This window comes from Silene latifolia, chromosome 5, assembly GCF_048544455.1.
Source record: "Silene latifolia isolate original U9 population chromosome 5, ASM4854445v1, whole genome shotgun sequence".
Taxonomy (NCBI): Eukaryota; Viridiplantae; Streptophyta; class Magnoliopsida; order Caryophyllales; family Caryophyllaceae; genus Silene; species Silene latifolia.
In genome coordinates this window covers 40,355,220-40,380,136 of record NC_133530.1, presented here as the reverse complement: position 1 = coordinate 40,380,136, position 24,917 = coordinate 40,355,220, and the positions used below count along the sequence as shown (strand labels likewise).

The following is a 24,917-nucleotide window of genomic DNA, read 5'->3' as shown; positions in this document are numbered from 1 at the left end:
TGACGAGCCAAGCGCTCGCCCAAGTACCACACATGACCCATTGACGTCCTCAGTAGCAACCGGGTCGAGCTCCTAGGTCGAAGGACCTCAGCCACGAAAGGAGGAGCGCCCGCGTACTCCGCCCAAGGCCTGGGCACCCACTGGGAAAAGACGAGCAAGAAATCATTCTTATGATCGGTTAAAAGTAATAAAGAAGCAAAACAAATATAAGTGAGATGCTCACGCTGTCGAGCTGAAGAGCGTTCACGTCCCGCCGGTAGACACCGTGAGAGGAACGCTTGCTCCTCGTGCGACACATCACCCAATCCCTCACGGCGGGATAGGCTCTCTCTAGCGGCTCCGTCCTCTTGGGCGAGACGCTCGGAAAGTAGGAGTACACCCACGCCTGTGGAGCGAGATAGTCAATAACGATCTTTCGTAATTCGATAAGGAAAAGAAGTGATTATTAGTCCAAATGAAGGTTCATACCTCCAACAGTAGTCCAGGGCCGTCAGCACCAGGAGAAGTCCCCTTCTCTATCAACTCCGGACGAACCATGACCCTCATGATGCGGATGAGGACCACAAAACCAGCAGTGACCCAGTCCCAGCGTCCTAGGGAGCTCAGGTCAGAAAGGAAGGGAAGAAGCTTCGTCGACAACCTCTCTCCCTTGTCTCCGAGGTAGATCGAAGACAGAAACCACCAAAGCCACAAGTGGGCCCTCTGCTCAGCTGTACAGGGAGGAGGAGCCGTCTCCCTCCCGTCAATCACCACCCGCGCCGGGGTCTTCCCTGCAAAGTAGTCTCGGACATAAGAACTAGGCACCAAAACATGCACTGTAACAGCCTTCGGCGCCAAGTTCTAGCCGATCAACCTCCTAGCCTCGGCCGAGTCCACCCTCATGGCAGTCTCCGGCCACTCCACCTCCTCAGTTCCACACGGCAGCCCAGAAATCATACCGTAGTCCTCCAGCGTGACTCCCACCTCACCAAAAAGCATGTGAAAAGTGGAAGTCGTATCCCAGAATCGGTCCAAGAAAGCGCGGACTAGGCTAAGGTTAGCCCGCAGCTTCCTCTTCCCGATATCCCTCCAAGCCTGCACCAGGGCGCCGAATGCTCCCCGTTCGATCATGGCTCGCTCCTCCGCCGACAGCCTCTCGTAGCACTCCATCGCCGTCGTATAGCTCGAGAACGATATGATGTTCCCGGCCTCCTATTGTGATTTGAAACAAAAGCTATCTTTAGTTTGAATGAAATTGGAAAAGAGATGAGCAAATGAAATGAAAGAAGGTGAGTGATGAGTAATGAATTCAAGATTACCAAGCTCTTCACCGTCCTATAGGACAGGTGACCCTCCGCAGCCCAAAGCAAGTGCCTGTTGTCCCAGGTCTCAGCCCACGCGGGTGCTCCCATCAACTGACGACCGCCTCGCCCAACGTTGGCCCGCCTCGGGGCCTCCTCCTTCTCTTCCTCGAGGATTTCGTCCTCAGCAACCTCACCAGCTGCCCTAACCGCAGCAAAAGCCTCCTCGAGAGCACGAGAAGCGTCAACGGCTGTGTCTATGTCCATGGGAGCTCTCCCAGAAGTAGAAGCCCCGTCACCTGCAACGTTAAAGTAATTTTAGGCCGCGTCAAATGACGACGAGCCTTGATTAGGGGATTTTCCAGTTTTAGACGCCCCGAAGTCACTCTTTTCTTGCCATATTAGGCCATATTCCCACAAACCCGATCACTCATGTGGTAATTTGGGTCAAGTCAAGCCTAAGTTGAAGCCTAGTCATGGGTTCGAGTCGGAATTTCGACAGCATTTCGTTATAACGGCGATCATCCAAGGATTCCAAATATCAAGTTTCATCATCCAAAATTCCGAGATGGTAAGAAGTTTACCCATCATCCAAGGATTCCAAATATCAAGTTTCATTGCAAATGGGCAAACCTAAGGCCATTTCCGAAGCAATTTATGGTCTAGCTGTGAAACCGTCTCAATTTCACTCAAATGCCCAAAACTCAATGAAAATTCGAAACAAATACATGGTAATGATCCTTATACTACCAATTAACCATTTACAAGGTCAATTTTACAAGGCAAGATCATTTGGGAGAAAAGCCCCAAATTTTCGACATTTTAGGGTTGAAAATCCTAAATTTTGTCGATCCAATTCGTCCATTATAGAAGATTAATGCAAGAATGATATACATACCTCGATTAGTCATGGCAAATGCAAGCTTTTGGATCAAATTTTGGCGGAAATGGTTGAAATTTGAGAGATAAATTGAGGAATTGTGTTTCGAAACAAATGAAATGAATCCCTGTTTCATCGCATTTTTACGCAGGAATGACACCTCCAAGAATAGACGCAGCAGGTGCTGCGCCTCTTCCTCAACTTCCCTTCATACGAATTTTCAAAAATTCGTTATGAGTTTGTTATTTGTGGGCCCATCTTTGGTGCGCCTCTTCCCCGATGCCATTTATCTTTTTTGGTCCGTTTGACGATTATTCTTCGCTCAGACCCGCGTTTCTAAGCCAACTGCAGACTATCATACATTATTTATCGCTTCCAAGACCTTGCTTGTCACAACGAGCAAGTATTCCCCGACAGGTGTTTCGACACGCCTTCATTATATTTCCCCCAGCGAGAGTAAGCGGATAAACAATCCCTCTCGAGACATGGAGATAAGTTCCAGATAAAGTTTCCCCAACGAGAGTTCACGACATACAATCGTCCTTCTCGAGTTCTTCTGAAGTTTGTTTGAAGACGACTCAAGCAGATTTCTCCCAGCAGTTCCCGCCTGTGTCCTGCTACTCATGATATTTCTTGTTTCCCCACGGAGTGCGATAAAGGTGTCGTTCTCCAGAAGTTCCCAAACCGGCAGAGTTCTTACACTCAAGCCTTAGTTACCCCTTAGGTTGAAAATATATTTGGGCCTCCTTCCCATTGATGCTTTCCTTTGGAATCCCACACCCTAGCATAATCCTTATATATCTTTTAGGTCTTATCCTTTAGCTCTTACGCTTATCCCTTAACTCCTATGCTTACCCTTAGCTCTTATGCTTTCCCTTTAGCTCTTATGCTTACCCCTTTAGCTCCTATGCACCTCCGGAAACATCTCGAGAAAGAAGTCTCAGGTATGGTCTCCTCTTAAGGCTGGCGAGCCTCCTTACGTAGTCTAATGGACTTTAAATGACCCTCCCCGATAGTCGACAAACTCTAAAATGTTCCCGACGACAGGTCCTTGGTTCAGACCTCTTGAGCCGCCTCGCGTCGTCATAGTCGTCAGGTTGTAATCTTCGATTGACCTGATGGCTATACTTTGACTTTCGCCTTGTACAAGCCTCAGTCAAAGTGGGGGCTCTGTAGATACCTCAATTCTGCACCTCCCGCAAACCATCTGGTGATGATTGGGCCGCATGTTTGGTACGCGGAACGATTTGTGACAGTTCGTAAGTTTATCGTCAAGTGATTGCTCAAACACTGATGTCTACCTCTTAATTGTCATCTACGCGCCGATACGGTCGTTTTGACAGTAATTAGAGTACATTTGGAGTCCGGGCCTAAAACCGTCTTCATTTTCTGATAACCGCTAAATCCCGAGTCAGAATGTTCTGGAATGTTCCGGATATTTCTATTCCATATTTCACAATCTTTTAATCTTTGGTAAAGGATTTCCCATAATATTCACACAAAATATTAAGGAAAATAAGATTAATCCGTTATTCCATAAATTAAACACGGAAATCTTTCTTCCGCAGGAGGAAACCACCTGGGAACAGACGCAGCAGGTGCTGCGCCTCTTCCAAGGGACGCAGTGTCTGCTGCGCCTCTTCCCAGGTCCTTTTTTGCGTATTTTTCGTATCTTTTCATATCTTTTCGAGATTCACTTCCAAAGTTTCTCCGAAAACCCTAATTCCTCCGCGTTATTAGTATAAATAGGAGCCTTCGCTCCTCATATTTCTCACGCGAGTGTCCGCCCTTCTCTTCTCCCTTTGCATTCTAGACCACGTTCTTACTTTTTGGCGTCTATGTGCTTAACTTTCGACCACGTAAGCTCGGATCCTTCTGAGTACCAGCCTCGTTTGCATGACCGACCAATTTGACCAACTCAACCATAATCAACTTAACTAATCTTAATCGTTTTCCTCTTACGAGGGCACTTTCGTTACATTCGAGTCGAACATCACTAAAACGTTAACTTAGTTCATCTCGTTTCGTCAAACATGTAAGTCTGAGGGTGTAAATCCCTATTTTATTATTGTTATTTACTTTTTGTATCATTAATGTAAGATTTATGTCGAAAGTTTTTCTAAAACCGATTTGTAAAACCATGTTTAAAACCCTTTTTACGGATTATCAGGAGACAAACGTCGAGAAAGGATGCAGCAACTGCTGCGCCTCTTCGAAGGGACGCAGCACCTGCTACGCCTCTTCGTGAGGCTGCCGCAGTTCCTGCTTCCTTTCTTCTTCCTTCGTCTTTTGATAATTCGATCATTTTGTTTCGTTATCAATTGTTCATTGTTTCTTTAACACGATAATTTTAAGTATAACAATTTAACATATTATTTATCACTATTAGTATATAATTAATCATTAATTCCCGACTTAAATCCCTTGTAATCCAATATTTGCGGGTTTTCGTCATTAAAATCAATCCGGTTGTAGAGATTCGATTCTTTCATACTGAGTCTCTGGAATTCGATCTTTGGTATATTTCCGTCTGTCTATTGTCGTATTCGTTATTAATTCGTCATATTTAACCTAATTAGTTCACCTATGTCACTAATCAATCTTTCATTCATATAATTAATTCGTTTGCATTCGTTTCATCCACGTTTTATCGCTTTTATGGCTCGTTCGCATGTAATTAATGTATTAAATCACTTTCTTCCGAGTCGAATATCATAATTAATCCTTAAGCAGTTCCGGCTTCACAGCCAGAACTCACCCTTGGAACAGACGTAGCAGCTGCTGCGCCTCTTCCCGTGAAGCGCGATTCTGCTGCGCTGTTCAGTTGATTCACTCCGTCTCGAACTTCCGTTCTGCCTTGACCTAGTTTAATTATTTCGCGTATTAACTAACTATTATTCGTATTATCGCCTAATTCCTGTTCGTTAATTCTTTCATTTCTTTCTTTTCTCAAATTATCCGTTTTAAAAGTATTTTCGACATAAATCGATGAATCCATTGTAATTATTGTAATTTTCATTGTTGTATTTTATTGTTTTTCTTTTATTGTACCATTTGTATGCCTTCACATGTAATTGAGCTTAAATTCCTATTTCGACCCAATTGTATGCTAAATTAATTGTTCACCGACTTAGCATTAATTCTCATATGTTAGGATCAAAACTTGGATGTTCCATTGCATGCATATAATCGACGATATATTAAGTACGAATAACTTCCCTAATCATTAGTAGAGGCCGCTATCGAGGTGGGCGGGATTAGGTGTTCGATCAAAAGAGCTTCCTAATACGTACCCTCACCCCTTACTCGAGATCTCTGTGAACATCCGTGTTCATTGACATCCACGAGAGTCATTCTAGACATATAATGCTAAGGGTAACGAGTTCTTGGTGTTCATGTCACTACTTTGTGTCTTGACATGGCACGAGGTATTCGAACGGTTTCCAATTTTCCACAATAAATTGGTGGCGACTCCACAAATGCAAACGCTTGTTCTCCTCCCACGCGCCCCCGTTGGCCCGCGTCCACAGGTCCTCGGGATCTTGAAAGTGTCTTGAGAAAAGGGTGTGTGCTTTTCTCGGGTTTTGAAGAAGCCATTGTCGGCGCGAGACGGGTTAAAATCCGTGTCTAGACGCGGCGATTATAACGGCGTAAAAAGGTGATTTGAAATGGTTGTAGAAAACCGAGTTTGAAAATCGTCATTACGACGGCCTAGAAAGGCGTGTTGAAAGGGTTATAAAAACCGAGTTTGAAAATTGTCATTACGACGGCCTAGAAAGGCGTGTTGAAATGGTTATAAAAATCGAGTTTGAAAATCGTCATTACGACGGCCTAGAAAGGCGTGTTGAAATGGTTATAAAAAACCGGGTTTGAAAATCATCATTACGACGGCCTAGAAAGGCGTGTTGAAATGGTTATAAAAACCGGGTTTGAAAATCGTCATTACGATGGCCTATAAAGGCGTGCAACGGTCGGCAAAAGATCGAGGTTTGAAACGGCCATTATAACGGCGCAAAAGGGTGTTTTTGAAAGTTTGAAAATGACACGGAAGGACTTACTCACATAACACATAAGCACTCACAGTTCATTATATTATGCTGACACGTATTTTGGCTTAGAAGGGTGTGTTACACACCAAGCAATCAAACCCTGATTTGCGAGAGGGATACCAATCCAAACAAAATGTGTAAGGAGGGTGCCATAGCCTCGTGCTCGAAAGTGATGAAAGCTCTTTGACGAAACAGAAATGTGTGACGTCATGATATGCTTGACTCAATCAGGATTCGAAACGAGGGGATGAGAAAACTCACGCCGACGAGACGAGCCAATTGGCCGATGAAGGTTAGGTTATGGGCCCGGACAAGGAACTCGACCATGATCGTAATATCAATTAATGCATTCCAACCAAGACCTCGTTCGAGTCTCACCATCTAGGGATCACAAAGACGTAAGTGTCCTAGTTTTCCCCAGCGGAGTCGCCAATCTGTGGACATGGGCCACATGCAGGTCCAGTTCGATCTGCGGACGTGCATCGGTCTTTTGAAAGCTACGCTCGGCGGCGTAAAAAATGCTTTCGACCGGATCGTTTTGGATCGCGTCGGTTTCGTCTCGGTAAGGGTCTCGAAATGATTAGAGATGTTCGGAGTCGCCACCAAGCATTTGTGGGATGCTTGGAACCCATTCGAAATCTACTTTATACGTCGGTCAAATCGAAGCACAAAGCAGCGTTTTACAAAGGTACTAAAGATAAGGAAACCGTCCCTCTTTAGCATCCTATCTCTAGAATGACTCTCGTACGCTCTGGATAAGGTCGTCCACTATCCAAAGTTTCTGAGTAAGAGGTGAAGGTATGTATTGGGAAGCCCTTTAATCAGACACCCAATCCCGCCCGCGGTAGCGCCTCTACTTGATCGATCTTGTTTGGTTGAATGCAAAAGTTGATAAAACGGTTTAAATGCATGAATGCGCATCCAATAATTTAAACCTAACATGTGAGAGCTTTCTAAGTCGGTTGATTTAATCCAAGTATCAAGTATAAGATGTCGAGTTGGATTAATGGTTGATTTGCATGCAAGACGGAAATTAAACATCCATTTACCGTATTAGGTTTATGGTGCATAACGTGATCCATTTGTCTTAATGAAGCATTTTGCAAATATGAATTTGAATGAGCAAATAGTCGTCTGATCCGTCCTATGTCCGGACTAACCGGAGTCGGGATCGTCCTAGACTAATAATGGAAAGGGAACAGACCCTACACCAGGCGGCCACATGAGGCGCGAGCCTGTTGGCAGTGCAAGGGGGTCTCCCCTGGTTTTGGAAATAAGAAAGAAAGGACCTGTTTAGGCGCGGGTCAACTAACGGTTGTATGTCGTGTTCTGACCTTTTGAAAACGTTTATAAAATGTATTGAAAAATGGGTATTTGACCCGATTTGGTTTGAAAGGGTCGTTTAGACCGCGTTTGTTGATTTGAGGAACGCGACTCGAATAATCATCATTATTTTGATGATATTCGGTGTCGGGTTCGACTTTGACAAACTTGACATGAATAGTTTTGAAAATAATTATGAACTAATTGTTTTAAGTTCATTTGAATGTAATTAGTCGATACTCATCATCGTACCCGGGTTAAAATCCGGCATGGTATGTAGAACCAAGGATAACTTTGTGTTGGTGACTAATATGCTTGTTTTAAAAATGTAAAGAAATGATGAAAGGCTTTAAAATACCTCCCAAAAATAAAATAAAAGGCTTTAAAATACCTTTTAAATGTTATTAACCAAATATTATCACCGAAACACGGATTTAACCGTCATGGTATGAGGAACCAAGGGTGAAAGATATTTTATGGTTAAAACAAATGAAATAAAATAAAAAAGAGTGAGAAAATATTTGAAATGGTAAAAGCCGATTACAAATATGAAAATGAATTAGAGGGGAAAGACGAGAACAAACACGGTTGAGTTCTGACCTGGGCACCCCCATTGAGGCGCGAGCCTTTGTGCACAATAAGGGGCTTCTGCCTCAGGCCAAAACTCGGTTTTGGCTCGTTTATCCCATGTTTTGGATCATGTTTTAGCATGTTATAGTCATGAAACAAATGAAGACATGATAAAAGAAGGATTTTTACACCCTCATAATTATATGTTTGGTTATGGCGAGAAACCGACGTAAGTGTAACAACTCGTTTGGTCGGAAAAGACTCGGTTTAAAACCGTTTTGGTAAGTAAAAAGAGTGTTTTATTAAGATTAGTGACGGTGTAGTGGTCGAAGTGGTCGATCAAGTGATTTAATGCACGATGACGGTACCAAACAATGTGTAAGGCTTGTATTTACTATCGGTAGGTCGTAAATACGCGTCGGATTGTGACTTAAGAAGTCGAGTCGAGAATTTTAAGGCAGAAAAGAGGGGGCGGACACTCGCGTGAGTTCTCAAATGGGGGCATTTGAGGGGTATTTATAGGAAAATGAGTGGTTGTGTGAGTTTTGAGCGACGTGGCCACCTGGGTTGCTCAAAGAGACGCGAGCCACGTCGCGGGTCTTCGAGTTGTCCTGTCACTTTCACACAAGTGCAATCATGATTTGTTCTATCCTAGGATTTGTAGTCATGTGTTTGGTACTTGACCATTCATGAATCCGGGAAATCTTAGTATAGAAGGCTTTGAATGTTTTGTTTTTGGTGGTTGACTCGGTTTGACTCGTTGTTGGAGTCGAGATTTGAATTTTTGAGTCGGTTTTTGGTCCGGTGTCGGTTTTGACTCTAGTTAGTGTCATTGCGACCCCGTCGTCGTGCATTAAACACTCCAGGTACTTTTTAAAAGTTTTGAAATGTTTTATTTTCGAAATCGTTTTAAGTTTTCCGACGTAAAGTTGTACACCAACTGTCGATCAAACGCCGCGATTCCAAAACGTGTTGTAGTCCGATAATCATCGGGTGTTTGCTGGAGTCTCAGCAGATACTGGGTATCTACACACCTACACTAACAACAAGATTGCATGTTGGGAACATATTAAGACAAGTATAATGAAGGCAGTCTGGTGTGATACTGTGATCTAGTCATCCCAATCCATTGTTACACCCTATGTCAGTGAGCATATACATAATAAAATATACACGAACTTATCAAAAATAAGAAAATACAACAATGCCCACATGTAATTTAAGTTCATGTTCATAATAATACAGAGAGGTAATCAAAACTTCGACGCTAGAATAATCATATGATTATTCAAAAAGTAATATGAAGAACATAACATATTATCATTTTATAATGATTAAAATTAAAAAAAAAATCAAAATGACCTTGACTAATGTTGAAGAAGAGAGATCTTACTGGTATACTTGTGTATATGGTTTTAATGATCAGAATATGAGAAGGGAGCTATGGGACAACTTAAAAAGTTACAGTGACAATTGTAATGATGCCTGGGCTATAGGTGGTGACTTTAATAATGTTCTAAGTTTCCAGAAAAGGATAGGAGGTGAAGTTACAATGGCTGAGATACAACCTTTTCAGATCAGTATTGATTCTTTGTCGACTTCAAGATATTAAGGCTATAGGTTCTTATTTCACCTGGAATAACAAGCAGGGTGTAGGTACTAGGAGATACAGCAGATTAGACAGATTGTTGGTAAATGAGGAATGGCTAAGAATTTTCCCTGAGGCTTTTGCTAATTTCTTACCTGAAGGAATCTTTGACCATTGTCCATGTGTGGTACAGTTTGGGGTGGCTACTCAGAGAAAGAAATCTCCATTCAAATACTATAATATGTGGTCCTTATTTCCTGGGTTCACTCAGCTTGTTTGGGATCACCGGGAAGAACAAGTGGATTGTACCCTAATGTACCAGCTGGTCTCAAAGCTTAAAAATTTAAAAGGACCTTTGAAGGGTATTAATAAGAAGAATTTTAATGATATTGAGAATACAACTTCCATTACTTTGATGGCTCTAACTCAGATTCGTAAGAGCTTAAGAGATAATCCTTTGGATCCGAACCTGATCTTGACTGAAAGAGAGATGTCTAAGGAGTATGCTACTTTGCTTAATGCTAAGCATCAGTTCCTAGTGCAAAAACTAAAGTTGAATGGGCTCTTGAAGGTGATGACAATACTGCCTATTTCCATGCTAGTCCGAGGTAAAAAAGAAACAGAAATAAGGTGGTACAGATTGTGGATGATCATGAGGACTGTAAAACTAATCCTGAGGAAATCAATGCAGCATTTGAGAATTTTTTCATTCAGATTTTGGGGACTAGCCAAGAAGTCAATAGAGTTCATAAGCCTACTGTGCAAAAAGGTAGAGTGGTTACAGCTGATCAAAAAGAGAAACTTCTGAAAAGAGTGACTGCTGAGGAAATCAGATTGGCTATGTTCTCTATTTCTGAGACTAAAGCTCCTGGACCTGATGGGTACATTAACCAATTTTTTAAAGACTCCTGGAACATTACTGGTCCTGCAGTTTGTGATGCTATTATGGATTTTTTTGAACATGGCGAATTGTTGAAGCAAGTGAACAATACTGTGTTGACTCTTGTGCCAAAGGTGGATATGCCAACCTCGATTCACGATTCCCGGGCCTATTACTCTTTGTAAGTCTGTAACACGGTTTATAAATGCATTGCAAAGCTTTTGTGCAGTAGATTGAGTGATGTGCTGCCACATATTATCAGTCCTAATCAAAGTGCTTTTGTCAAAGGCAGAGATATAGTAGAAAATATTTTAGTTTGTCAAGACCTGGTTAAATTGTAGGGAAGGAAAGCTTGTTCACCTAGGTTGTTGATGAAGATTGATCTTCAAAAGGCTTATGATAGTATAGAGTGGAGCTTTGTGAAGGAGATGCTTGAGGCTTTACAGTTCTCAGAGAAGTTCATTCAGTTAATTATGGAGTGTGTTACCACCCCTTCTTTCTCTCTGGCCTTAAATGATGATTTTTTTGGTTTTTTCAAAGCTAAGAGAGGGATCAGGCAAGGTAATCCGTTGTCTCCTCTCTCTTCACAATCTGTATGGAGTATCTTAGCAGAGTGCTTCAGGTGGTTCAAGAGTATGAAGGCTTTAAGTTTCACCTCTTATATAAGCCTATGAAGTTATCTCATCTGTGCTTTGCAGATGATTTACTTCTTTTCTGTAAAGGGGAAAGGACTTCTGTGACTATTCTTCTAAGGGGTTTTGAAACTTTCTCTTGTGCCTCAGGTTTGAAAATGAATAGAGGCAAATCTTGTTTATATGGCAATGGTATTACCAGTGAAGATTTTAAGGAGCTGATTCATTTAGCTGGGATCCCTGCAGGTAAGCTCCCTTTTAGATATCTGGGGGTTCCCATTATAGCTAAAAGACTTACTTCTTTTGACCGTTCTAAGCTGGTGGAAAGAGGTGTAGATAGGATAAGGGCTCTTGGAGCTAGAAAACTGTCATATGCAGGTAGATTGGTATTAATTAAATCTGTTCTCAGTAACTTACATTGTTATTGGGCTAGAATTTTTATTTTTCCTGTGAGTATTTTGAATAAGGTTGAGGCTTTATGTAGAAGTTTTTTATGGCAAGGCAAAGAGATAGCTAATGGCCCAGCCCTTATTTCCTAGGATACTTGTTGTAAGTCTAAGAAGGAAGGGGGAATAGGCATTCTTGATTTAAGGAGGTGGAATACTGCTGCTATGGATAAATACATTTGGTGGATTGCTCAGAAAGAGGATCATTTATGGGTCAAATGGATCCATGCTATTTATATGAAAAATGGGAGTTGGTCTGACTATCTACCTAAATTTGGAGCAAGCTGGTCTTGGAGGAAGTTATGTGCTGTGAAAGAAAAGATGAAAGCAGGCTATTGTGGAGACTGGTGGATGAAACAAGGGGGCATTTATACTATAGAGGATGGATACAAATGGTTGGGGGCTCCTGCTAGTAAGGTGGAATGGACTCCTTTTGTTTGGAACAATTTGAGTCTTCCCAAGCATTACTTTATTGGATGGCTTGTGGCTGATGGCAGACTGCTCACCAGAGACAGACTACATAAAATGAAAATGTGTGAGGATACCGTTTGCTGTATATGTGGGACTCAGGACGAAAGTCACACTCACCTGTTCTTTTAGTGTGAGTATAGCAAGGCATGTTTGGATTTGTTAAATGGGCTAATGAAGACCTATATTCCTTACAACAACTTTATACAGTGGTGGTTGAAGCATCGCATGAGGAATTTGCTCAGAAAGAAAGTGATTGCTGCAGGTATTCAAGCTTTAACATATAGGATTTGGGAGATGCGTAATAAGTGCAGGTTAGAAGGACTGCTAATTAGGCCGAGGACCTTGATATTGGATGTGCGGCAGGACATCAGAACTCGTCTGCAGAGTTTGCAAAGCAAAAGAAAGATCAGTGGAATGTATAGAGATTGGATTTAATTGTTTCCATTTGATTAGAATCTCGCATGTTTTGATGTAAGAAGAACAATGTTGATGTAATTCGTTGGTGCTCACTTTGGTATAATATAACTTACATTTTACCCAAAAAAAAATGTTGAAGAAGGGTTGAAAAATTCTCAAAATATAATCCCTTGAGCAAAAGTGATGGCAGGTAGGTATATTGTTCTCAACTCCTTTTATTTTTTTTTTTATTTTTTTGATTCCCGAGGGTTTGGAATGAGTGATACCCACCCCTTCCCATGAGTTTTCAAAACTCATACCTCATGGGTTTGTGGCATGGGTATCAAAATACAAAAAATCTTAACCAAACACAAGAGATGGGTATAAGACATTCCAAACCCATACCTCATACCATAATTGCTTGAATCAAACACCCCCTTAAAGGACTTAATACATGTAATTTCGGGTCACTTCGGGATTTCTCAAATTGGGTCAATTATGGGCTGGGTGGTTCCAGGTCGAGTCAACATTGGGTCAAAGTTCGTGTTGAGTCTGGGTCGGGTCAGATCAATTCAGGTTATCGGTCATAATCGGGTCACACAATTTTGGGTCATCTTTGCCAAGTATTGAGAAAATTTGATTTGGATTAGTACTTTTGTTTATCCATCTATGAAGGTAATTTTTTAAATTTAAATTCAAGCAATTTGGAATTTTGGTTAATGGATTTAGTGAATTTATATGAAAAAAGAGGACGACTCCTCTCCCATTCCAAAAAGAACCGGATGGTCCAGTTTTCTCAAATCAACGGCTCATAAAGAGTTTGGGCAAAAATGAAAGGCTAATATGAAGCTTTGATGTGGGCCATGCGTACTCATGAATTTTTTGCAGAAAATATTAGTATAAAAATGGTACTGTAAGTGGACAAAGGTGGGTGAAATAACAGCCTTTTGATTTCCTTCAAAGCTCTTCCAGACTGTTGTGGGCCGTTGATTTGCAATAACTGGACCATCCAGTTCTTTTCAGAACAGAACTGGAGAGGATCCTTGGGCAAAAAAATGATTCAGTAATTGAGTGATCTCGGAGTGATTATTTGAGCAACCAAAAATGAAAAACAGCATTTTCAAAGTACCAAGGCCTTCAATGGCCTGGGTGTAGAAATTGAGGGCTTGTATTTATGCTACTCTTGTGCCCTATTTCACAATCAAAAATAAAAAAAACAATGCAGTTTTAAAGTACCAAGGCCTTTTCCACTACAAATAATCAGCATTTAAGGTTACATAATCTACTACAACAAGATTTAGCGACGACAATAACTACATCATTGAATGCATAACCTCAACATCACTAAATTCGGGTGATTAGAGGTTAATCAGTGGTAGAAAGTGCTCTCTGCAACACTTCTTCCAGGAGTTTCTCTGCAGCAGAATACTCTCTTTTCATGTTTTCAATAGCCAAAGACGCCAATGCTTTGTCCTGCCAGTTTTACATAAGAAGTATAAAGAAAGGATCATTACCAGTAAAACTGGTACTTAAAACCAATTACAGGATATAAACATGAAAAAGGGTTTGGAATTTACAGGAGGCAAGTCCTGGTAACTTCTTAAAGTATCGAGAATGGGCTTGAGTTTCCTATCCAGCTCTTTTCGGTGCTCAGCCATTTCGACCAGCACCCCATGGCTTATTTCTGGGGTGTAACCCACCCGATTCAATACTGCCTGCAGATTAAGCAACACACGCATGACCGCTTTTGTCAACCATGATATCAAACAACTTTTCAATGTTTTTATTTGTTGCTTTTCCATTTTCGTGAAATTATTCTAATCCATTTGTTAAGTGAATGCCACATAGGTTCAACAAGGAAGCCATCTTACCAAATGTACTATATAGACAATGTCAACAAGCACCATGAAAACAAAACGAGCATTTGGCCACAAATATCGACCGCTTTTGAATGTTTTATACAGTAGCAGTTTGAGGTGACAAGGGCCGCATTTATGATTTATGGTCCAACAATAGAGATCAAGCAGCAACAACCGATATTTACTGTCATGTATGCATCACCTCTCCAATGCTCTTATTAAAAGACATGAAACACGGTAGCAGATCACATACACTACCTTATAGTTGGAACATCTTTGGTTGTATTCTCGCTCTTTAGACATCATGACTGCCAAGTTGTTGTTCCAGTTTTCCATTTGAGATTCACAAGGTGCTACGTCATCTTCCAGCTGGGAAAGTATTCTAAACATATGCCAAAAATATGTGGAGACTATAGTGTCATTCACACATCCTTGAAATGAATTAATCAAGGAGAATGGGATAAGTGAGCATACTTTTTCAAATAAGTCAGCCTTGCTATAGCCTTTCTTGTATAATCAAGGAGAACTTTCGACTCCTTTTGTACCTTAGCCCTCTTCTCTTCCACTTCACTCTTTCTTAGGGAAAGATCTCCCATTGCCACGAGGTAACTAGAAGCACATCACCCATGTAAGACACTGGAAATTTGAGGCACAAAGTTGGATTCACCAACACTTAGTTATGAAACTGTACCAAATAATATAGGTTTCCTAACCCACCTGCTAAATTCGGTGTCTCTAATGTTTAGCAAGTTGGAAACACTGGCCAAAACTTGAGAAGAACCAACCACATTGGAGGGCAAACTCTCTTGGGCCAATCCCACATTCTCCAAAATCTCCCTGATCCTAGCAGCTTAATTGAGTCCAAATTTCTCGTCAAACAATTAAACGATTGAAATCGAAAGAAAATTTTCAACAAACATAAAAAGTAAAGAATTTAATGGAAGTTGTTCCAACACTAGAATAAATCATATCCTACTAAAACTTTCACCACGCATCAACTGACATTAAAAGTAGCCAAGAACTCTGCTATAATGAGCAACTGAGCATCAATCCTTTACTAGTGAGGACATATACACACAACAACAACATTGGCACAATGCGGCAATGCCTCACAGGCTCCTGCAAATGGCGGGTGAAGGTTTGGATGTACACAAACACAACCTTACCCACATGTAGAAATTCCGTGTCAAGATTTGAATCTAACAGTGGCATATGGACATACAAGTAAATGGGGTCTCAAGATCCCCAACTTTTAGTAATCTTGCTGTATAAAATGCGAGTGCAAGTACAACTTACTGCTTCCGGTATACCAGACCTCACTAATATTCATTGATGTTCTCGAATATAACAGTTCAGACCCAACTCCTACGCTTATCAGATATCAAACAGTTGCTACTTCACAATTAAAAGATTATCAAACCACATGAATGAGCACACAAAAGCTTTATCTCACCATAATTCAAAACCAACCAATAAAATAAATTAGAAAAAGCAAACTCAAAAACCATCAATACAAAAGATGACAATTTGAGAAGGAAAAGGAGGATACCCTGGGAACGGTATTCAGCGGCCTTTTGACGAAGATCATTGGCAACAATGGCAGCAGCCTGAGTCTTGGCTTGGGAGACAGCAGCAAGGTTATGCAAATGGGCAATGCTCCTTGGGGTATACTCGAATTCGGGCACTTCTTTACCAACAGCATCAAATTGAGAGACAAGCCATGCTTTCACTTCCTGAACCCGACCGGCATCGAAACCACTGCCCCTCACTTCATTTCCACCCGTTCCATCATTCCCATATATCAGTTCACTCATTTCTCTTCACCATTATTGCAAGAAAAGCACATAATTTTACATACAAATAAAATTAGAAAATTTCTCATCAACATAGTTCAAATAAACAAAGCATTACATTCACATTTTGATTTCTTTTTCATTCAACTAACTAATTTTCCCATTTCTAATCTGTTAGGTGATCAAATTGAAAATCAGATTGAAACCCAGTTTTAATTTCAATCAATTAATAGAAAGATCGAAACATTTTGCAAGTGATTCATAAAAAGCATGGCTGATCATCAAGATTTATTGAATTACAATAAGCAAGAGTGAAAATGTATGACATACCTGAATTAGTGAATTTTTGGGGTGATTAATTGAATTGGAAACAAAATGGATGCACTAGGGTTTGGTTGTTTGAGAGACAATTGAAGAAGTTGTGCAAACTGAAGAAGGGTAAAGTGAGAAATTTTGAAAATGGAGATTAAAAAAAAAAAAAGGTTTTTAGCTTGTTCAAACTAGCATGGAGGGAGTCATGTAATCATGTAGATCATTTAGACAACATTATCCGTTTAAGCTTCAAATAATCAAATACGAGTACATACCAAATCAGTTCTTAGAAATTTTTTTATCTGATTGAAAAATACTCGTAATAAATGATTTAGATTTGGGTTAATGCTTTTGTTTATCAAATAAATTAATTTTGTTTTAAGACGGTTTTATATAGAGTCAAACAGATTCAAAAACAATCCTACTAATGAGTAAAAAAGTTATTAAGAAAACCCGTTTTACAATAAACTGGTGTAACACGGTCTTTACACAAGATATTTTGTTATTAAATTGGATAGTTTTATAAATTTAGATTCGAGCATTTTAGAATTATGGATAAGTGACTGATCAAGTGATTGAGCGAATTGTGAGTAGTTATTTGAGCGATCAAATAATTTTGACCGCTTTTTTCTCTTTCACCATCAAACCATTTTCTTGCGCCCCATCTGATATTTCAAATAATTTGTGATTTTTTGTTGACATGTACACCTGTTAACAAAAATAAGTGAAATTGTTGTAGATCTGAAAGATCAATTTTGATTAAAATCGTGCTCTCTAGTCTTGAGCATTAGAAAGGAAAAAAAGTGAAACAATTTGCCTAACTAAACATTATTGGCGTTAAGGAACTGTGCTTCTGACTCCTTGTAAAAGAAACCCCAAGTTTGTCTATCCATTGATTTGCCATAGCTCATAGATACTCGAAAAAAAAACTGTCCTAGAGTGTCGTGTACATGTCGATATGTCGTGTACAGGAGCTGCTCCTAGACCAGAAAAAAACATCAAACCACGTCAATTGGGGTTTGGTTTGCCATCCCACAGTCCCACATCAATGGAACAATGGACGGATACACAACAAGATTCCCAGATAATCAGATATATCCCTTTCTAAGTTATATCAGCAGTCTTTAAGGTCCAAGAACGAAAAGAGATCACAGCAACATTACATACCATCTTCCAAAAACGATGCTATTCGAAATTTGGGAGAGTAAGTAGAATGAAATACTAAAATACGGTTACAAATAGACAGCGATCTGACATTCAATTTCCCGAAAACCATCCTGACTTGCATCGACTAATACTTATCCGACGGATCTAAAGTACTACACCTAGACAAGCTAGAAAACACAAGGTCTTCTTCATCGACATTAGGATACACAACGATAAGTAACATGAGACTGTGTGATCTCCCCGGTGTACATCACTTTGACCACCTGCCCCTTCTCAAGTCCATAATAACGGGAAATGGCATCCTTCACTGACATTCGAGGAAGCTGAAAGGCAAGACGAGATGGCTCAGTGAGCAGAACAAAGAAATTGATAAAAGGAACAACTTGGTAAAGATTCATCAAGTCAAGGGACAAAGTTAATTACTCTATTCACAAGAAGCATCTCAAATTGCTGTCATAGCCTACGTTTAGGTGAAAGAGAACATACTTCGAAAATCAAATCGAAATTTCATGTAATGATCCCAAATTCTACTGTTTCAAAAACTTAAAATCTCTAAACCCGATGACTTACAACCTGCAAGGCTGCAATACTTGACAGTTAATATAAAGGCTCATTTGGTTGTAATTCTTTTTGGTTGTTTATTTTCGCGGTACGCTTTTTACTCAATACAGTATATCTTTTCCGTTAATACCCTTCTCATTTCCCTTCTTCATTTCTACTCCTGCCTATTCCCCATCTCCTTTCTCATCTCCTCTCCTCCCCTCCTTACCATTATCAACCATCGCCTCCACTCACCACCAGCCAGCAGCCACTACTACCACCAACGTACTCTACAAAGAGAAATTTTAATGGAAACAAAAAAACAAATGAAGCTATGTACATTGTACTGTGAACATATAGCCCCAAAATGATGTTGACCAGGAGTATCCCCTACCGACAGCTGGGGCAATCTCTTTCGGGGTACTGAAGGCAATTTAATGGGTTGACCCCTCCCAAGTCTGGCTTTTTCATTCGCAAGAGTCAGGAATCGAACCCTTGACCACTTGTTTAAGAGATGAGAGCCCTTACCACTCACACCAGCCCCAAAATGATGAAACAGTCCTGCTAGTAAAACCGTAGCTTTCATTCATTTGGGTTCTACAACACAATGAATGAATAAATTATTGAACAATACATAATGCAAGTGCTTTGTGGGATAAATATGTTTCCAGGAAATGGGCATGGTACTACCCTCACACAGTCACACCCCCTCCCACTAATCAATACGAAAGCCAACTCCCAATTTCGACCACCAACTAGCTGCCCTTATTCCGATCCGGTCGACCAGCTGTGCGCCGCCCATCCGCGCCACCACCACACAACACCAACCCTAATATACTCCAAAAATCATAATCTGACAAAGCAATTACTAATTTTTTGGAAACAAACAATAATTTGCTTAATAATTAGCAGATAAAATGATAAATAATCATATACTCATTATATATACAAATTAGGATTCGCAAATGATGAAATTGGATAGATATGAGAGGTTATATTGTTAGAGATTGAGAGAATTGAGTTTAGTGAATTTTGTTAGACAAGGGTATGTAAATGGAAAATAATGTGCAAAATGTACTGTAATGAGTAAAAAGCGTACTGCAAAAATAAACTCCGTTCTTTTATTATGAAATAGCAGTCATTCAATGCGATTCACGATGAAATTTCCATAATGTGTCATCCTGAAACAGCCTCTACGTCTTAACAACATACGAGTAAGGCTGCAAATACATTTGATCCCTTTAACCCACCATTTGGGGGGAACCTTTGAGTCATTGAACAATGTTGCTGTCATAAATTATAATAGTCAAATGTTGAATACAAACTATCTTTAAAGAGTAATTATTATGCAACAGGCAACAGCTGACAATCTAACAGACAAATAAAACACAAAGCAGTTTGATCCACAACCCATGATAAAGCACCAGATTTTAAGAGATTCAGCAGTAGTGATCTTTTGAAAGTCTGAAGTCTCATTGTAAGATGTTGGATTCTAGATTTCTTCAAGTATGCCGGGCTATAGATAATGCAACAATCGATACAGTTTTCCTAAATGAACGAATGCAATAATGCTATAATAAAAAACTAAATTGCTGAAACAATCCAATGAACAAAACAAAGGAAGATGAATAAAAACCTGCTTCTCTTCCAAATTGTATTTCTTTAAGAGTTTCTCTTTCTCCTTGGCAGTCAGCACACGGTGCCTTGGCTTCAGAACATGCTTCGTGATATTCACTAGCAAATCAGTTATCTAGATACACGTGGAAAACATATGATTAATATTCCATTTGCGAGAGCATGAGTTGAATAGTCGTTCGACAAAGTCAAGGATATCTAACAACATGGACATGCAGCAAATGCACAGACTTTGCTAGATGAAAACTAAAACGTAGGTCAGCAATACCCAGTAAACTTACACAAATACTATACTACAACCAGTTATATAATAGCATTATACAACTGCCTCAAAGTTGTTGAGCTCTTACACAAAGTTGTTGAGCTCTTTTACAAGTTATTGAGCTATTTTGCGAAATTATTGAGCTTAATAATTATTCTGTTAAGCTCAATAACTTTGTATCATAACTCGATAATTTTGTTAATAGAGCTCAACAACTTTGTAACAACGCTCAATTACATTGACTAAGTTGTATGTACAACCAATTGTATAATACATTAACTGGTAAACTTACTTGAAATGTCTCAACTTTAGAATGGAAGATGTCTAAAGCTTTCTGAGCTGGGCCTGTTAATCTATTCTCCACTATTAGTATTATGGCACTCAAACTTTCCTTGTCAACAATTTGGGAACCAATGATACGTATCGTTGATACTTTCACCAGCTGAGGACCACAGAATACCACCAGAATCTGCATACATAGGTTAACATAGCCTGAATAAGATCAGTTGGGAAATGGCATTATAGATTCTCCCACTTGCAACTATAGATTCAAGTTGCTAGATCAAACATCACAAAAAACACACCCGACAGTAATGCAACCGTGTATCTGAACATATTTTAGCTTTAAGATTGACAAAATAGTGTAGGAATCCAATAAATTGCATCAAGTTATCAAGCTTCACTAAATGACTCCATTACAACTGGGCCAGAGTGTTAGCACTTAGGACTAAGGATAACTGACTGAAATCATGTGCAGAGTCTAAAAGTCATCGTTCTTCCTTCCGGTGGTATTTTATTTGCGAGATTTTGCGTTGCCAATTTCATTATAAACCGTTCGAAAGTGTTGTTCATGTTCGTGCTTTCAGTTTACCTTCACTTATTCTAGCCCAACTATACCTTCTTGTAATATTTTCTCCATAATTTGAAAGTAGTGAATTGAGTGAATCAGAGATTCCTTAGCTCTAGTTGGGAGAGTTTCTCTTCTGCTTCCCATTTACTAAATGACAAAATTTTACAACCCTTATCTAATAACTCTGCAGGCTAAAAAAAAGCTTGCCAATATCCAATACAATGTGTGAATGTGATATACATATGGCATAGTTATGCTGCTAGTAGTGGTGACGGTGGTCGCAGAAAAATGCATTCGTCTCACAAGTAAATGGCCCACATTGAGTTATTTGAGTTCTAGAACTATAGTCGTCCACGTCCCACATTCCATCTCATGTAGATGGTGCTAAACAAAGCTCTCAATTTAGGCACATCGCACATGCAAGATGAAAGCAATCACTGTCAAGGCCTCCAATTGAACCAATAAGCCCCATTTGCCTTCCTTTAGCAGGAGGATTGAACAATCTTACTGACCGAGACGGATGGAGTACCAAACATAATGTAAGTAATTTTGCTACCAAAAGTTCAAAACACTCTTGATCTCAAACCCTAAAACACAACACCTGACACATGCAAGATAGCTACAAACCATGAAAAAATCAAACACACAAAATTCATTACTTGTCAAAACAAAAAATCAACGACAACCCAGAAAACCCTTTTAACCCTCAATTTCAAGAATCCAAAATACCCAATCAAATTAATCATCCAAAACCAAGAACAAAAAAACAACAATGATGATAGATAAACCACTAAAAATGCTTACTTTTACTAATTAACACAAAAAATCGAACAAAACCCAGAAAAGCCTTTAACTTTAATCACAAAAAAGTAAACACAAAATGCAATCACAGAAACCATTCAACAATCAACAAATTCAAAAATTCCCAAAACGAATAACGACGGAAAAAAGAGATGAACCTTCTTAGAGGGGTCAGAAACAAGGGCAGTGGAGACACGAAGACGTTCAACATCGGGTTTAGGACCGTAAAGATCGCGAAATTGTGGAAGAGTTAGTTCAATTTCTGAATTAGGGACAGCATAACCTCTGTCTTTGAGCATTTCTAAGACTGTTTTGCGAGCAAGGTAGTATCTGTGGCTTTCTATGCTGCCATCGTCTATGAAGCTGCTTAAGCATTGTCCTACTGCTTCTCCGTTTATCTCTCCGTCCATATCCATGGTTGAAGAGAGAGAAAGTGTGTTTTTCGGAGTGGAATATTTTTGAAGGAGACACACTGGACTTGTGGAGGGCGGAATAAAATGTGGTGGACTGATGACTGAACACTATAGAACTACTATACCTGGCAATTAGGTTAATCGGATCGGGTTTAGATCGAATTAATTTGGGTAGTGGATTATTTCGATTTCGCTATAAAGTTTGTTTTACGTCTTCGTTCAATTTTGGATGTGCTATTGCCGGGTTATTATGGGATTTAGGTCACTTTGGATTAGGTCTTTTTCGAGTTTGGCCCCTTTTTTTTCTTTTGAAAAACCTTAACTAAAGGTTAAGAGATATATTAACCAAATCATCACGACTCACAAGTAGTAACATCAATACAAGTATACAACTAGAGGGTGAACCAACCCCGACCTGCCTTTTGCCTCCCAACGTATTATCATATAAGCTATATGCGCAACTCAATTCAACTTCCTACTAGCAAAAGACCAACGCATAATAGAAAAATTATTACAAAGCAAATATATTTCGTCAAGACTTGAATAAAACTTGTTTCTTCCCTTTTTTATCTTCATTCGCCGCCTCGATCATCGACATGCAATCGCTTTCAACATTAATATGTCGATGTCCCCTTCGACCTCTTTCATCCCTTTAATGACCGCCTCTGCTTTAGCTAGCTTTTGTTCCATTTGCTCCATTCGCTTTTCCCCAACAGCCCATAACACATCCCCACCCCCATCTCGACAAACCACTCATATCCCCATTTCCCTGCCTTCTTTCACCCCCGCATCAACATTAATTTTCACCTCCCACTCCCTCGGTCTCCTCCATCCACTTACCCCTCCATCCGCCTCTCCCTGCTACTCCTTAGTCCTTATAATCAACCCTCTGCGCCAGTCTCGAGTTTGGGTCACTTTGATTGAGTTATTTTCAGGTAATGATTAAGATTAAGTAAATAATACTCCCTCCTATTTCATATGTTGTTCCCTTTTCAATAAAATACTACTCACATATATTAGAAAAAGTGGAACAACATATGAAATTGGAGGTAGTAATTTTATTCACAAGGAGTATTTTGGAAAATTACTTATTTATTATGAAGAGTTGTAAACAATGGATACTTTATTTTAACAGAAATTTCTCATGGTACCCCTTAATTTTGTCATATTTCTCATGATACCCCTGCTTTTAAAAATCCGCCCATGGTACCCTTGAGGTTCCGTTTTTGTGCTCGTGTGTAGATACCTCATTTCTGCACCTCCCGCAAACCACCCGGTGATGATTGGGCCGCATGTTTGGTACGCGGAACGATTGGTGACAGTTCGTAAGTTTATCGTCAAGTGATTGCTCAAACACTGATGTCTACCTCTTAATTGTCATCTGCGCGCCGATACGGTCGTTTTGACAGTAATTAGAGTACATTTAGAGTCCAGGCCTAAAACCGTCTTCATTTTCTGATAACCGCTAAATCCCGAGTCAGAATGTTCTGAAATGTTCCGGATATTTCTATTCCATATTTTATAAATATTTCACAATCTTTTATTCTTTGGTAAACAATTTCCCGTAATATTCATACAAAATATTAAGGAAAATAAGATTATCCCGTCATTCGATAAACCAAACACGGAAATCTTTCTTCCGCAGGAGGAAACCACTTGGGAACAGAGCACGCAGCAGTCTTGCGCCTCTTCCAAGAGACGCAGTGACTGCTGCGCCTCTTCCCAGGTCCTTTTCTGCGTATTTTTCGTATCTTTTTCATATCTTTTCGAGATTCACTTCCAAAGTCTCTCCGAAAACCCTATTCCTTCACGTGATTAGTATAAATAGGAGCCTTCGCTCCTCATGTTTCTCACGCGAGTGTCCGCCCTTCTCTTCTCCCTTTGCATTCTAGACCACGTTCTTACTTTTTGGCGTCTACGTGCTTGAACATTCGACCACGTAAGTTCGGATCCTTCTGAGTACCAGCCTCGTTTGCATGACCGACCAATTTGACCAACTCCACATCAATCAACTTAACTAATCATAATCGTTTTCCTCTTACGAGGGCACTTTCGTTACATTCGAGTCGAGCATCACTAATCGATAACTTAGTTCATCTCGTTTCGTCAAACATGTAAGTCTGAGGGTGTATAATCTCTCTTTTATTATTGTTCTTTACTTCTTGTATCATTAATGTAAGGTTTATGTCGAAAACATCTCTTAAAACCGATTTATAAAACCTCGTTTAAAACCCTTTTTTCGGATTACCAGAAGATAACCGTCGGGAAAGGACGCAAAGAATCTGCTGCGCCTCTTGAAGGAGGAGCGATGCTCTGCTGCGCCTCTTCGTGAGGCCGCCGCATTCCTCGCTTCCTTTCCTCTTCCTTCGTCCTCTGTAATTCGTTCGTTTTATTTGCTTTGTTTGTTTTTGCTAATTCTTTGACATACAATCACAATCGTCTCACATGTATATCATTTATCGTTCATTAGTATATAATTCATCGTTAAATCCGACTTAAATCCCTTATAATCTCATATTTGCGGGTTTTCGTCATTAAACTCAATCCGGGTTGTAGAAAATCGATTCGTTCATATTGAATTTCTGGAATTCGACCTTTGATATATTTTCATCTGTCTATCGTCATATTCATCGCATATTCGTCATTAATTTGTCGTTAATTCATCATGTTTAACCTAATTAATTCACCTATGTCACTAATAAATCCTTCATTCATAATTCATCTTAATTCCGTCTCGTCCATGTTTTATCGCTTTTATGACTCATTCGTA

General features: G+C 39.9%; 3 protein-coding genes across 3 annotated transcripts; 1 reads left to right on the top strand and 2 right to left on the bottom strand.

Annotated features, from left to right (window-relative positions):
- Positions 1-9,459: 9,459 nt before the first annotated feature.
- LOC141655262 (uncharacterized) lies at positions 9,460-12,541 on the top strand. The gene is made up of 8 exons (XM_074462349.1): positions 9,460-9,643; positions 9,708-10,298; positions 10,382-10,704; positions 10,912-11,131; positions 11,269-11,588; positions 11,742-12,194; positions 12,327-12,381; positions 12,483-12,541. Exons 1-8 carry the CDS (start codon positions 9,460-9,462, stop codon positions 12,539-12,541), a joined length of 2,205 nt encoding a protein of 734 aa, XP_074318450.1.
- Positions 12,542-13,740: 1,199 nt separating this feature from the next.
- LOC141657308 (AUGMIN subunit 1) lies at positions 13,741-16,719 on the bottom strand. The gene is made up of 7 exons (XM_074464485.1): positions 16,498-16,719; positions 15,924-16,192; positions 15,092-15,224; positions 14,849-14,983; positions 14,633-14,756; positions 14,093-14,230; positions 13,741-13,988 (listed from the first exon to the last, which is right to left on the bottom strand). Exons 2-7 carry the CDS (start codon positions 16,186-16,188, stop codon positions 13,881-13,883), a joined length of 903 nt encoding a protein of 300 aa, XP_074320586.1. The 5' UTR covers positions 16,189-16,192; positions 16,498-16,719; the 3' UTR covers positions 13,741-13,880.
- Positions 16,720-17,556: 837 nt separating this feature from the next.
- On the bottom strand, positions 17,557-22,368 carry LOC141657307 (DNA-directed RNA polymerase V subunit 5A). The gene is made up of 4 exons (XM_074464484.1): positions 21,893-22,368; positions 20,376-20,552; positions 19,823-19,936; positions 17,557-17,969 (listed from the first exon to the last, which is right to left on the bottom strand). The coding sequence occupies exons 1-4, from the start codon at positions 22,148-22,150 to the stop codon at positions 17,844-17,846; spliced, it is 675 nt and encodes a 224-aa protein (XP_074320585.1). The 5' UTR covers positions 22,151-22,368; the 3' UTR covers positions 17,557-17,843.
- Between the last annotated feature and the right edge of the window lie 2,549 nt (positions 22,369-24,917).

Coding starts and splice junctions, on each gene's coding strand:
- LOC141655262 (XM_074462349.1), top strand. CDS start 9,460: ATGACCTTGACTAATGTTGAAGAAGAGAGATCTTACTGGTATACTTGT. Junction 11,132..11,268: donor TAAGAGAGGGATCAGGCAAG/GTAATCCGTTGT, acceptor TGTGCTTTGCAG/ATGATTTACTTCTTTTCTGT. Junction 11,589..11,741: donor TGTCATATGCAGGTAGATTG/GTATTAATTAAA, acceptor CTTATTTCCTAG/GATACTTGTTGTAAGTCTAA.
- LOC141657308 (XM_074464485.1), bottom strand. CDS start 16,188: ATGAGTGAACTGATATATGGGAATGATGGAACGGGTGGAAATGAAGTG. Junction 14,984..15,091: donor AGAGACACCGAATTTAGCAG/GTGGGTTAGGAA, acceptor ATGTGCTTCTAG/TTACCTCGTGGCAATGGGAG. Junction 14,231..14,632: donor AAAGATGTTCCAACTATAAG/GTAGTGTATGTG, acceptor CTTAATCTGCAG/GCAGTATTGAATCGGGTGGG.
- LOC141657307 (XM_074464484.1), bottom strand. CDS start 22,150: ATGGATATGGACGGAGAGATAAACGGAGAAGCAGTAGGACAATGCTTA. Junction 20,553..21,892: donor TTTCTGACCCCTCTAAGAAG/GTTCATCTCTTT, acceptor CTATGTATGCAG/ATTCTGGTGGTATTCTGTGG. Junction 17,970..19,822: donor ACAATTTGGAAGAGAAGCAG/GTTTTTATTCAT, acceptor CTTGCCTTTCAG/CTTCCTCGAATGTCAGTGAA.